Source organism: Mobula birostris, chromosome 1, assembly GCF_030028105.1.
Source record: "Mobula birostris isolate sMobBir1 chromosome 1, sMobBir1.hap1, whole genome shotgun sequence".
Classification (NCBI taxonomy): domain Eukaryota; kingdom Metazoa; phylum Chordata; class Chondrichthyes; order Myliobatiformes; family Myliobatidae; genus Mobula; species Mobula birostris.
In genome coordinates, this window is record NC_092370.1 from 45982191 (window position 1) to 45995119 (window position 12929).

Consider the following 12929-nt stretch of genomic DNA (forward strand, 5'->3'; position numbering starts at 1 on the left):
ATGAGCCAGATTGGATTAGGGAGCTTGGGAGGCAGTGATCAAAATATGACAGAGTTCACCCTGCAGGTTGAGGGGGAGAAACTAAAGTCTGATGTATCAATATTACAGTGGAGAAAAAGGAATTGGAGGCATGAGAGGGGAGCTGGCCAAAGATGATTGGAAGGAGATGCTGGGAGCGATTACAGAAGAACAACAATGGCTGGGAGCAATTCAAGATGTATGTAATAGATGCATCCCAAAGCTGAAGTAGTATTCTGACAGCAGGATGACACAGCCATGGCTGACAAGGAAGCCAAAGACAGCATAAAAGCAAAAGAGAGGGTATATAAGGTAGCAAAAAATAGGGGGAAGTTAGACAATTGGGAAACTTTTAGAAACCCACAGAAGGCTACTAAAAGAGCCATAGTAAGAGAGATGATATATGAAGGCAATAATATAAAAGTGGATACCAAATTTTTTTCAGATATATAAACATTAAAGGAGAGTGGATATATGACTGTTGGAAAATGATGCTAGAGTGGTAGTATTGGGGGACAAAGTAAACATTTTGCATCAATCTTCACTATAGAAGACACCAGCAGTATGCCAGAAATCCAAGAGCATCAGGGGGAAGAAGTGAGTGTAGCTGCTATTACTAAGGAGCTGAAAGGGACCAGATGGGCTATACCCCAGGGTACTAAAAGATTGTAGAGGATTTGGTAAAGACCTTACACGAATCACTCGATCTGGAATAGCTCTGGAGGACTGGATAATTACAAATGTCACACCACTCATTAAGAAGGTAGGGAGGCAGAATAAAATATATTATAGGCCAGTTAGCCTGACTTCAGTGGTTGGGAAGATGTTGGAGTCCATTCTTAAGAACGAGGTTTCAGGGTACTTGGCACACGATAAAATAGGCCAAAGTCCACATGATTTTCTTTAGGAGAAATCTTGTTTGACAAACCTTTTGGAATTCCTTGAGGAAATAACAAGCAGGATAGACAAAGGAGAGTCAGTGGATGTTGTTTACTTGGATTTTCAGGCAAGGTTCCAGACATGAGGCTGCCTGATAAGATAAGAGCCCATCGTATTACAGGAAAGATACTTGCATGGACAAATTAATGCTTCCTGCCTGTCAGCCAAAGAATTAGAAATAAGGGGACCTTCTCTGGTAGCTGATGGTGACTAGTGCTGTTCTGCAGGGGTTGGTGTTGGGACCAGTTCAGCTCACACTATATGTCAATAATTTGGCTGATGAAATTGATGGCATTGTGGCCAAGTTTGTGGACAATACAAAAATAGGTGGAGGGGAAGAGCAGGTAGTGTTGAGGAAGCAGGGAGTCTGTAGAAGGTCTTAAACAGATTGGGTGAATGGGCAAAGAAGTGCCAGATAGAATGTACTGCAGGGAAGTGTATGATGATGCTCTTTGGTAGATTTTCTAAACTTGGAATAAGTTCAAAAATCAGAGGTGTAAATGGACTTGGAGTCCTCATGTAAGATTCCCTGAATATTAACTTGGAGGTTGAATCAGTGGTAAGGAAGGCAAATGCAATGTAGCATTCATTTTGCGAGGTCTAGAATATTAGAATAAGGATGATGTAATGCTGAGGCTTTGGTCAGACCACATTTGGTGTATTGCGAGCAAATTGGTGCCCCTTATCTAAGAAAAGATGGACTATCATTGGAGAGGGCCCAGAGGAAGTTCATGAGAATGATTCTAGAAATGAAAAGGTTAACATATGAAAAGCATTTCATGGTTCTGGGCCTGTACACATTGGAGTTTAGAAGAATGAGGGGGGTTCTTGTTGAAAGGTATTGAAAGGTCTAGATGTGGTGGATGTGGAGAGGATGTTTTCTTTAGTGGGGGATTCCAGGACCAGAGGGCACAGGCGGAGAATAGAGGGACATCCATTTAGAACCGAGATGAGGAGAAATTTCTTTAGCCAGGGAGTCACAAACAAGAGAAAATCTGCAGAAGCTGGAAATCCAAGGAACTCAGCTGGCCAAGGAGAATCTATGGAAGAAAAGTACAGTCAGAGTTTTGGGCCAAAACCCTTCGACAGGACTGAGGGTGTTTTAGTCAGAGGGTGGTGAATCTGTGGGATTTATTACCACAGATGACTGTGGAGGCCAAGTCATTGGGTATATTTAAAAACAAACAAGAAAATCTGCAGATACTGGAAATCTGAGCAACACACACAAAATGCTGGAGGAACTTAGCAGGCCAAGCAGCATTTAGGGAAAGAATTTTGGCCCAAAACGTCAACTGTTCTCTTTTCCTAGATGCTGTCTGGCCTGCTGAGTTCCTCTAGCATTTTGTGTGTGTTGCTTGGATATATTTAAAGCCAAGCTTGTTAGATTTTTGATTAGTGAGGGTATCAAAGGTTATGGGGAGCAGCTAGGAGAATTGGGTTCAGGGGAATTACAAATCAGCCATGATGGAATGGAGAAGCAGACTTAATGGGCCAAATGGCCTAAATACGCTTCTATGATTTATCTGCTCCTTTTGCTTTCTTGCATGGTGTTGGAGAGGAAATGTGAGTCTCTTAATAGGGAACCGTTGCTCTTTAACCATTCATTCCTGGAATAATGTCTCTACCTCTCAGCTTTTGAAGCCCAAGATCGAGATCTTAATTGGTCTTGCCACTTTAAAACAGTCTTCCTAAAGCTACTTAAACCCCATGGGCCAAAGGGCCTGTTCCGATGTTAAAGATATTTCATTTAATGCATCACACACACAAAATGCTGGAGGAACTCGGCAAGTTAGAAAGCATTTATGGAAGGGAAGGAATGGTCGACATGTTCAGCCAAGACCCTTCACCAGGACTGATTCAGCATTTTATGTGTATTACTCAGGCCTCTGCAGAATTTCTTGTATCTCCCGTTTGACTCGTATTTTCTCTCTATTAAACTTTACCATCTCAGGATTTTATCTGGTTTGGAAATCATCTGCTGAATAAAATTTATAGATGTTGACAACTTATTTAAACATTGCAGTGAGCGATTTGAAGAACTAAAGGAGATTTACGAAGAACAATTGGACAGTAACCTCCATATGTATAAGGAATCAATTAGGCGGCATGCATACAAGTGCGCTATGGAAGATGTTAAGGATAAATTTGTTTCAAAAGAAGAGTTCACTGCTGAGCAGCACAAGACAATGGTAATTTTCAAGGCAAGATGCGTTGTAGCCTTTTGCTATTCTAATAAAATGAATGGTGCTGAATTGAGCACAGGGTGAACTGTCTTCCAGTCTAGATAATTTTGGGCTGCGGGAGTATAGTTTCAGCACCTTGTAATGGATCATGCTTGACCCTCGCTTGTCTTCTCAACCCTGGTATATGGTACCAAGATTTAGACATCATCTTGGCCTCTTAGGACCACATAGTACAGGGGTCTGGCCCCTGATGTGGTCATGGTCTTGTAACAGACAAAAGTGGAACTGAACTTGGATCCTAACTGTCAGCTTCGATAGAAGGCGGTGTCTCTGGGTGCTTGCTTTTAATCTTGCAGTCTTCTTTCAGTGGAATTCTAGGGCATATAATCAAAGATTTAGGCAGATTTGGAAACCTGGAGGGAGGCAAAGACTTTAGTGAGGAAATTTTCCGTGCTCAACTTTGACAGCTATTGTATTCACAGCAAATGGTGAGGAGAGTCCAGTCGGGAATAGTCAGGAACATGGATGCATTGAGGTACTGGCTGGAGAGGTGAAATGGGGAAGGATGAGGTGAGGTCGTGGAGGGATTTGTAAATAGATGACAATTGCTGAATGAGGCTTTGATTACCTCTGCTGATAGAAGTCATCGAGCATGGATGAATCCTCTGCAGCTTTCGTATCTCATTTTTAAATATTTAGAGTGTCTGTGACTGTTCTGTGAACAAGTTTAAAAATGTACCCAGTAAACCAAACTTGACATTTTGGGATGTTTGCATTATGAAATCCAAAAATATGTTGCTTTGCAAAATGCTAACTACTGTTAATAGACGTTGATTAGCAGTGTAAATTTAACTAAATACCTTTCACTATTTCTGCCTTTCTCGAGGATGCGGACTTGAAAGTGAAGGAGCTTGAAGAGGCATTAAGCAAATGCCAGAACCAATCTGCCACTGCTGAAAATACAACAGGCCTTCTGGAGGAGTTGGCATGGTTCAAAGAAGAAGTTTCGAAAATGCACCTTCGGCTACAGAACCTTCAATTAGAAGCTCTTACAAATGGCAAGGGTAAGTGTTACACCTACCAGATCTGGAGCATTTTTTATTGTTTTTGGTAGGGTATTATATGGTGATACACAAATCCTAATACTTTTCTAACTTAATAAACACGTTTACCCAATTTTCATGAGTCTGAATATAATATACTGTTTTCATGTATTGCACAGTTTCACATACAGTAACATTTCAGAGCTGCTTTTCTTTGCTTGTTTATCCCTTACTCAATTTTCTGTAGCTTTTGGTATTCCTTTGTTTTATGATTCTCTTCTTAGCCACTATTATAAATTATATGCTGTCTTATTAATTCATTTGATGTGTATGTAGAAAGTAGCTGCTGTATTCAAGATTCAGCATGGTCTAGATGGGCCAAAGGGCCTGTTTCTGTGCTGTAGTGCTCTAGGACTCTATATATAATCCTCCATTACAATTTGAAATTTCCCAGTATGATAAATAAAAATCCAGTGGTATTATTTCTCAAAATGACAACACAAGTTGCTTTCTCAAGCAGAGCAGTAGAATGTTATTTTATTTTCATATCTGAAAACTTACAAGTTAATTTGCAAGTTTTCAAATATGAAAATAAAATTTGAGGTTTCCTACCATGATAAATGATTTTTTTTCCCCCAGGAAGTTTCAGGGTGAAGTAAGTTTGTTGAAAGAATGTCATGACCAAAGAAAGAGTGCACACCTTTAGACTATGTGTACCTTATTTCAAATTATTATCTTGCAAATAACTATAAATTTTCACTTCCATGAGTTCATTCCATTTGCTTGTTATGCATGTTTCTTTAAAGTGGGTGTCATAAAATTTTAGCATCCTTTTTCATACACAAGGCTGATTGTTGCAATTCTAGGAATGTCATCGTACTTGTGGCATCATTGTTTTACTGTTTGTGGAAAAGGGTTCAGAAATGATGCAGGTAACCATATGACAGCTTATTTATAGCCACAGTATTTGTAACAACCCTCATCTATTCTTAACTATTTCACAAACAGTGTAATTTGTATGAAAAGTTTTAGTCTCAGAAACCACTTCCAGTGTAGGGGTGGTATCACTGCATAATTACTTGTAAAGAGTGCTGAATACTTGGCAACAACACTTCCTCAACAATCTCCATCGGCACAGGTGCACCGCGAGGCTGTGTGCTTAACCCCCTGCTCTACTCGCTTTACACTTATAACTGTGTGGCTAAACACAACTCCAATGTCATATTCAAGTTTGCTGACATGGTGATGAAGCAGCTTATAGAGGGGAGATTGAAAATCTGGCTGAGTGGTGTCAGAACAACAACCTCTCACTCAACATCAGCAAGACTTCAGAAGAAGGAAAGCAGAGGTCCATGACTCAGTCCTCATCAGGGGAATCAGAGGTGGAGAGGGTCAGCAACTTTAAATTCCTAGATGTTATTATATCAGAGGACCTGTTCGTAAGTGCAATTAAGAAGGAAGCTCACCAGCACCTCTACTTCCTTAGGAATTAGCAAAGGTTCGACATGACATCTAAAACTCTGACAAGTGGGGAGTATATTCACTGGCTGCATCACAGCCTGGTATGGAAACACTAATGCCCTTGAATGGAAATCCTGCTAAAGGTGGAGGATATGGTCCTGTCAATCATAGGTAAAGCCTTCCTCAACATTGAGCACATCTACGTAAAATGCTGTTGCAGGAAAGCCGCATCTGTCATCAAGGACCCCCACCACCCAGGACGTCCTCCGGACTCTCACCACCAGGTTCAGGAACAGTTATTACCCCTCAACCATCAGGCTTTTGAACCAAAGAGGATAATTTCACTCGCCCCTTCATTGAAATGTTCCCACAACCAATGGACTCGCTTTCAAGGACTCTTCACCTCATGTTCTTGATATTTATTGCTTATTTTATTATTAATATTTCTTTCTTTTTGTATTTGCACAGTTTATTGTCTCATGGTTGTATATGGTGACATGTATTCACTTTGATAAATTTACTTTGAACTTAAAGGTAAAGCAGTAGTTGTGATTTTGTTTACTGTATATATTTGTACTTGAAAGCTCTGCAAAATAATTTCATTGTCTGTTCAGAATTTGAGTTTGGATTAGGGTGTTTTGAATGAGTCTTTAGCAGTTCAGTACTGTGGTTTGTCATTGATGAATAAAATGGGCATGAATGGCAAAGTGGTAAATGAATATGGAGCTCAGCAGACAGCCACCTGACATAAGTTGTCAAAAAATGGTCAGCCTATATGTTTAGAGACAGACCGGTTGGTTCCTTAAGGTATATAGGTAAAATGATTTGTCCGTTATTGACTCTGACAGGAATCGATAAAGTAGTTGTGAGGGAGGGGGCTTCATGATGGAACGTGACAAACAGTTCATGAGCAGAGTGGGTCGGATGCTTTATGATGTTGCTGGCCTTTTTCCAGCATCTTTCTCTATGGGAACTGTACCTCCCTTAATCACAGGACTCTGCAGAGAGTGGTGTGGACAGCCCAGCGCATCTGTGGTTGTGACCTTCCCATGATTCAGGACATTTACAAGGACAGGGGTGTAAAAAGGGCCCGTAGGATCACTGGGGACCCAAACCATCCCAACCACAATCTATTCCAGCTGCTACCTTCCAGGAAGCGGTCCTGCAGCATAAAAGCCAGGACCAACAGGTTTCGGGACAGCTTCTTCCACCAAGCCATCAGGTTGATGAACTCACGCTGATTTGAGTGTACTCTATATTACATTGACTGGTCTATTTATTATAAATTATTATAAATTGTTATGATTGCACATTTAGATGGAGATATAACGTTAAGATTTTTACTCATGTATGTGAAGGGTGTAAGAAATAAAGCCAATTTCTCTCTCTCTCTCTCTATACATAAATATATACATACATCTTTAATCCAGATAGGCTGGTGTTGGTGATGTGTTCAGCAGTTTTGAACACCCATTGTAGATCCTTCCTGTCTGCCATCATGCAGTTTCCATATCATGCAGTGATGCTGGCTGCTAGGATGCTCTCTACTGTGCATCTATAGAAGGATGTGAATATTAATGTGCATAGTCCAGCTCCCTTCAGCCTCCTCAGAAAGTAGGCACATTGGTGAGGTTTCTTGATTACGAAGAATGTGTCCTGGGACCCTGAGAGTTTGTGTGTATGAGATGTGTGCTCCCAGAAGTTTGAAACTGCTTGTAGTTTCCACTGCTGTGCTGCTGATTTAAAGGGAGTGTGAGTTCAAGTTCTCCTGATATCAATGACCATCTCTTGTGGTTTTATTGAGGAAGAGGCTACTTGCCTGACATTAGACCTCGAGCACTTCTACATCCTCTCTGTTGGCATCTCATCATTGTTGGTGATGAGCCCCACCACTGTCGTGGCTTTGGTGAACTTGACAATGTGATTACTTTAGAGATTGGCCGTGCAGTCGTGCGTGAGCAGAGTGTACAGCAATGGGCTCAGCACACAGCCCTGGGGGGAGCCTGTGTTGAGGATGATGGGGAGGAAGGAGCAGTTGTGCATCCTGACTGTCTGAGGTTTGTTGGTTAGGAAGTCCAACACCCAGTTGCACAGTGTTATATTTAGACTGAGGAGTAGGAGTTCATTCACCAAGGTCTGTGGGTCAGTTAGTATTGAGTGGCAAACAGAAATCCAGAAACAGCCTTCTGACATACTGTTCTTGTCTTCTACGTGTGTATATGTATTGTATATGTGTATATAAATATTGCCTGCAATGAAGTTTGTTAGTAAACTTTTAAAATTCAACTTTTTAGGATTAGTAAATGAGTGTGTCTGATTCAAAGATTCAGAGTGCACTTATATCAAAGTATGGAAACAGAATACAGCTCTGAGATTTGTCCTCTTACAGGTAACCATGAAGCAAAGAAACACTGTGGAACCCATTCAAGAAAATATCGAACACTCAATGCGCAAATGGCAAAAAGCGAGTGAAGAACACATAGGATATTAAACATCAAACCAGGAGTCCAGTAGTATTCAGTTTGGTGCCACGCCACTAACCCACTGGACACAGAGCCATTCTTTGCATGAAGGTGCTCCAGTCCCCATAAACTTCCCCGATCAAACCACTGAAAAACAGCAAAAAGAAGAGTAACCTGAATCTAGAAATATATGCACTATGGACCTCAAAGTTCCCCAAAGTGAGTCCACAGCCTCACCAATCAATCCTTGTGGAATGCAACCCGAGGCTCCTGCATGTTCCTCTGACAGGAGCTAGTGTGAGGGAGTGGAAGACAGTGCCGAACACCCACCCATCTTCCATTCTCACCCTCATTGGAAAGAAGCAATGGAGTCAATCATGGGCTTGAGTCCCATGTCTGGGCTTCCAGGCTGCACACTCACCAAACTCCCTTAGACACAGCAAAGTGCCAGATCGCTCAATCGGCCCAAAAGCACACCACCTTACAGGTTCCAATCACACGTTACTTAGCAGTGGAATCATATTTTAAAGAAGAAGTAGTTTGCAAACTGTTTGCAAGACATCATTGATCACAAAGTTCTCTGGTGCCACTTTTCAATATATTGTGCTTCATGGACATTAATCTGGACTTTTTTGTTTAGCATTTCACATATTAATTTTAATTTGTTTTATAATTATACAGTGTATAACTAGATATTTGGGTCAAAATTATGCAAAAAAAGGACTAAAAAGCACATTTTTCTTCAGAGTTGAGGAGATATCAAGAATTGTACAAGAGTAAAGTCTTATCTGAAGAACAATCTGCAAAACTGCTTGAAGAAAAGGATCAGGTATCATGTGATGCACGCTTCCAAGTTATATTTTTGTATGGTGTTAAATACCAGAGCTCTGTTTTTAAATGAATATTAAAGCACAGTTTTATCTGAGCATAAGCTCTGTGATCAGTTATGCATTTTAGATGTTATTTTAATAGACAAAGCGTCTGAATTTGATAACTCTTCCATCGTAAGGCAAACAAGAGTTTAACCAAGAAATTAAATGACATTCAAGTGATCCTGCAAGAGGCAGAGAGAAAATTTCAAGAGAGTAACAAAGAACTGCAGAAATGTTATGACATAATTGCAAAGCAGGTATGTTTTTGAATCCTGTCTACACTTGAAGTATGAAATTAACACCATAAGACATAAGAGTAGATTAGGCCATTTGACCTATCAAGTCTGCTCCGCTGTTTCATCATGGCTGATCCAATTTTCCTATCAGCCCCATTCTCCTCCCTTCTCCCCACATCCCTTCATGCCCTGACCAATCAATAATCTATCAGCTTCTGCCATAAATACACATACAGACTTTGCTTCCACAGCTGCCTGAGGCAACAAATTCCACAGATTCACCACTCTCTTGCTGAAGAAATTACTCCTGATCTTTACCCTAAAAGAACGTCCCTCTATTCTGAAGCTACATCCTCTGGTTATCCACCATAGGAAACATCCTTTCAACATCAACTCTGTCAAGGCCTTTCAGCATTCGATAGATTTCAATGAGATCACCCTTCATTCTTCAAAATTCCAGTGAATACAGGCTGAGAGCCATTAAATGCTCTTCATTTGATAAGCTGTTCAAACCTGGAATTGTTTTCGTGAACCTCCTTTGAGCCCTTCCCAGTTTCAGCGCATCCATGTTGTTCTCAACTACATTACTCAAATCTCTTTTCCCTTGGTGTAATAGTATGCAAATCATAATTTAAATGGATAATTTATCATTTAAAAATGCTTATTGTGCTGGAAAGTAACCAAATTAGAAAAAAAAACTAGAACTGAGCGAGAATTTTGGACATTGGACAAAATACTGGACTAGATAGTGCAATTGTAATGTTTTCCTCTTTTTTTTCAAAGAAGTACTTTACCACAACATTTAAATCCTTGGAATATTAAACAATGTTGTAGCTCCATGGATATGAAACTGATTAAGAGCCAGAAAGTAGTATTGTCGTTAAGCTTTAACAGAATGGTTTTTGCAGAGAATCTTCAAGTATTAGGATTGGTTGGCATTTTTCCCATTGCTTTCTTTCAAGTTGTTATTAATACAACAAAGATTTCAAATTATGTGAAATTCTGAGATGTAACAGAAGGATAGTAATAGACTTAAAGGTAACTTATGAACAGGCACGTAGCAAATTAAATAGAGAAGTGTGGAATGATGCATTTTAGTAGGAAGAATTGATGAGGCTGTGTAAGCTAATTGAGATGATTTGAAGAGGCTGCAGGAAAAGAGCTGTGAATGAACAGGTATATGCACAAACCTGGGAACGGAGTATGACATGTTGAGAAGGTTACAGTCATATCCTTGAGTCTTATATTAAAAGGCAGCATTGCAGACTGAGGAAGCAGATTAAATTTTCTGTGAGCATTGAAACACCAACCTGAAGTATTCTGTTCAAATCAAACAGCCACACTTGAGGAAGATTTTGGGGTCCAGAGATCTATTACTGAAATATTACCCAGAATCTTGTGGAGAGTTTGGACAGGCTTGGGTTGTTCTCAGAGAAGTTTAGGAGATTTCATAGATCTATCTAAAAGAATATGGTAAAAACAAAATACTGAAATTTTTTAGCAGTTAGGCAGGATCAGTGGAGACACCAGGTTAATGTTTCAGGTGAAATCGCTTGTCTAGGAATGGAGAATGTGAAGGAATAATTAAAATAAAACTCTGTACAATAAGTAACTTGCCCTAAAGTTTAAATATTTGAGTACAGCATTCTTAGAGCATAGGATGCAGTATTTGTAAATTAATTTGGTGAAAACTGTTATGAATATCTTTTTAAATTATGTAACTCTCACATCGGCTAGCAGCTTAATATAGGGGTTGATGGCCCCCGGCCCGGCCAAACATAAGAAATCTCGTTTGGGTGGATGCTGCGTGATGTGTCCTGTATTACAAATCAGTACCCCGAAATAACAAACAGTACACAATATGCGATTAAACAATTAAGCATTATAGTTCTTACTTTGACTATCTGGTTAGTAAGGAAAACGAAAAAAAAGAAAATAGACTTATGAAACAGTCTATTGCACAATGTTGGAGCTCACTGATAAGCCGGTCGTCCAACATCTACCTCCTCCGATCGTCACTGACCCTCGGACCCTCACTTCAAGTCTACTCCGTCCGGCGGTCTACCAGCTCTCTCCATTCGTGCCTTCTGTCCTCATCCCTCTCCAGCCAAAGACCACAAAAATCTCTCTTCCAGACTCACAAGAAAGAACAGCAGCATTCTAAACCCCATTGTCTGTAGTCGTAACCCAAACATTGCTGCTGCAGAGAAACCTTTACATTATCAGTGAACCTTTACAGCATGTTACAATTAATTGGTGCTTGGGGCAATATAAAGTGCATTTCGTTTAGGTGTAGTGTAGATCCTGTAAGATCTTCTTTGCTGGGTGCATGCTCAATAAGTTCAACTCTGGCAAATTGGATAGTCCATTTGATTAGTGAGTTGTATAGCTTCTGGGTGCAACGTAATTAGACCATTCAGCCAACACTGTTAACTTCAGGGTTGAATTATCAAAGCCAATTTAGTTGAGCTACCGCAGTTAGAAAAAGTTTGTTATGTCTTTTCTAAAGTGTGCTGTTCATGTTTTATATTTTAATGTTTGAAATGTATCTCATCCAGGCAATTATTTGAAGGATTTTTATTGAAGTAAATCTGAGTAAAAACCAGAAAAATTAATTATAATTCTAAAGGACTATTCTGCCTCCGCCTAGAATTGTTCTGGTATCCAATATTTCCATAGAACTGTTTCCGAGTAACACTTGGTTTCTGTGTCACTTCATTTTCTCATTAAGGAAAAAGTGATTAAGGATGTTAATGAAGAAAATGTTGACAAAATCAATCATCTGGAAAATCTGGTGTCAAAACTGCAAGAAGAGCTTGCTCTCTTAACGAAGCCGCCTAATACTGAAAAACCACCACAAATGAAGAAAAAGCTGTTTTCAAGTTTAACAGGATCCAAACTGGCTGTTGGCTCTCCTACAAGACCCAGTTTGTTTAAATCCAGGGAACTGACTCCTCGACTGAAAGTTAAAAAGAACGTAGTGTCTGAAAAACTGCCATCACCATCAAGTAATACCAATAAATAATTCAATATTAATTTGTTTGGTTTAATTATACATGCCGTATTAATACCTAGTCTTATTTTAAATGTAAGCAAATAAAATTTGACCTTTTATTAAATGACAACCTCCAGCTTGTAGTATTTAATATAGACTTCAAATACATTAGCATGCTGTCATAGTATTCCATATAGTATGTCTAGAGGCTTAATGAAGGTCATTTGAGGCCAGGAAATGTTTTATATTAATAAAAATGAAATATAAAGTGCATGTAGGATTATCTACTTGTTGATGAATGCTTCAAATCAAAAATATAATTATCTTTATTGAGATGTTCTACTCAATCTTTTTGAAAAATGATGAAATTAGTATGGAATACAAAATCCTACAAATATGTACGATCTCTGAATGTTGCCAGTTAGCACTTCTGATATCCTAGTGTCTGCAGTTTCTGGTTTTCACTACTGTTGAATTCACTGCCTCTTTTCTTCTGGGAGTGCCAGCCTTGAAGATGCCCCCTCACTCTGGCAATCTTTCTGCCTGTCCCTTTAGCTTAGTGGTCCCTTTTTCCTTACTGATATTCTTTGATAAATATTGACAGTTTGTTGCTTTTTCTCAGTTCAGATGACAGGATCTGAACCTGAAGTATAAAGTTGTTTAGGGCTCGAGTCATTAAAAAAAAAATCACCAAAATAAGATTGGCAAACATTTGTAAGT

At 39.5% G+C, this 12929-nt stretch overlaps 1 protein-coding gene across 1 annotated transcript in view; it reads left to right on the forward strand.

Annotated features, from left to right (window-relative positions):
- The window catches only part of LOC140197261 (kinesin-like protein KIF20A), a 37742-nt gene extending 25503 nt beyond the window's left edge, over window positions 1-12239 (forward strand). The window contains exons 14-18 of the mRNA XM_072257221.1: window positions 2981-3146; window positions 4027-4204; window positions 8853-8935; window positions 9116-9235; window positions 11946-12239. Coding sequence (XP_072113322.1) covers window positions 2981-3146; window positions 4027-4204; window positions 8853-8935; window positions 9116-9235; window positions 11946-12239 — 841 coding nt within the window. The remainder of the gene's footprint in view (window positions 1-2980; window positions 3147-4026; window positions 4205-8852; window positions 8936-9115; window positions 9236-11945) is intronic.
- The last annotated feature ends 690 nt before the right edge of the window (window positions 12240-12929 follow it).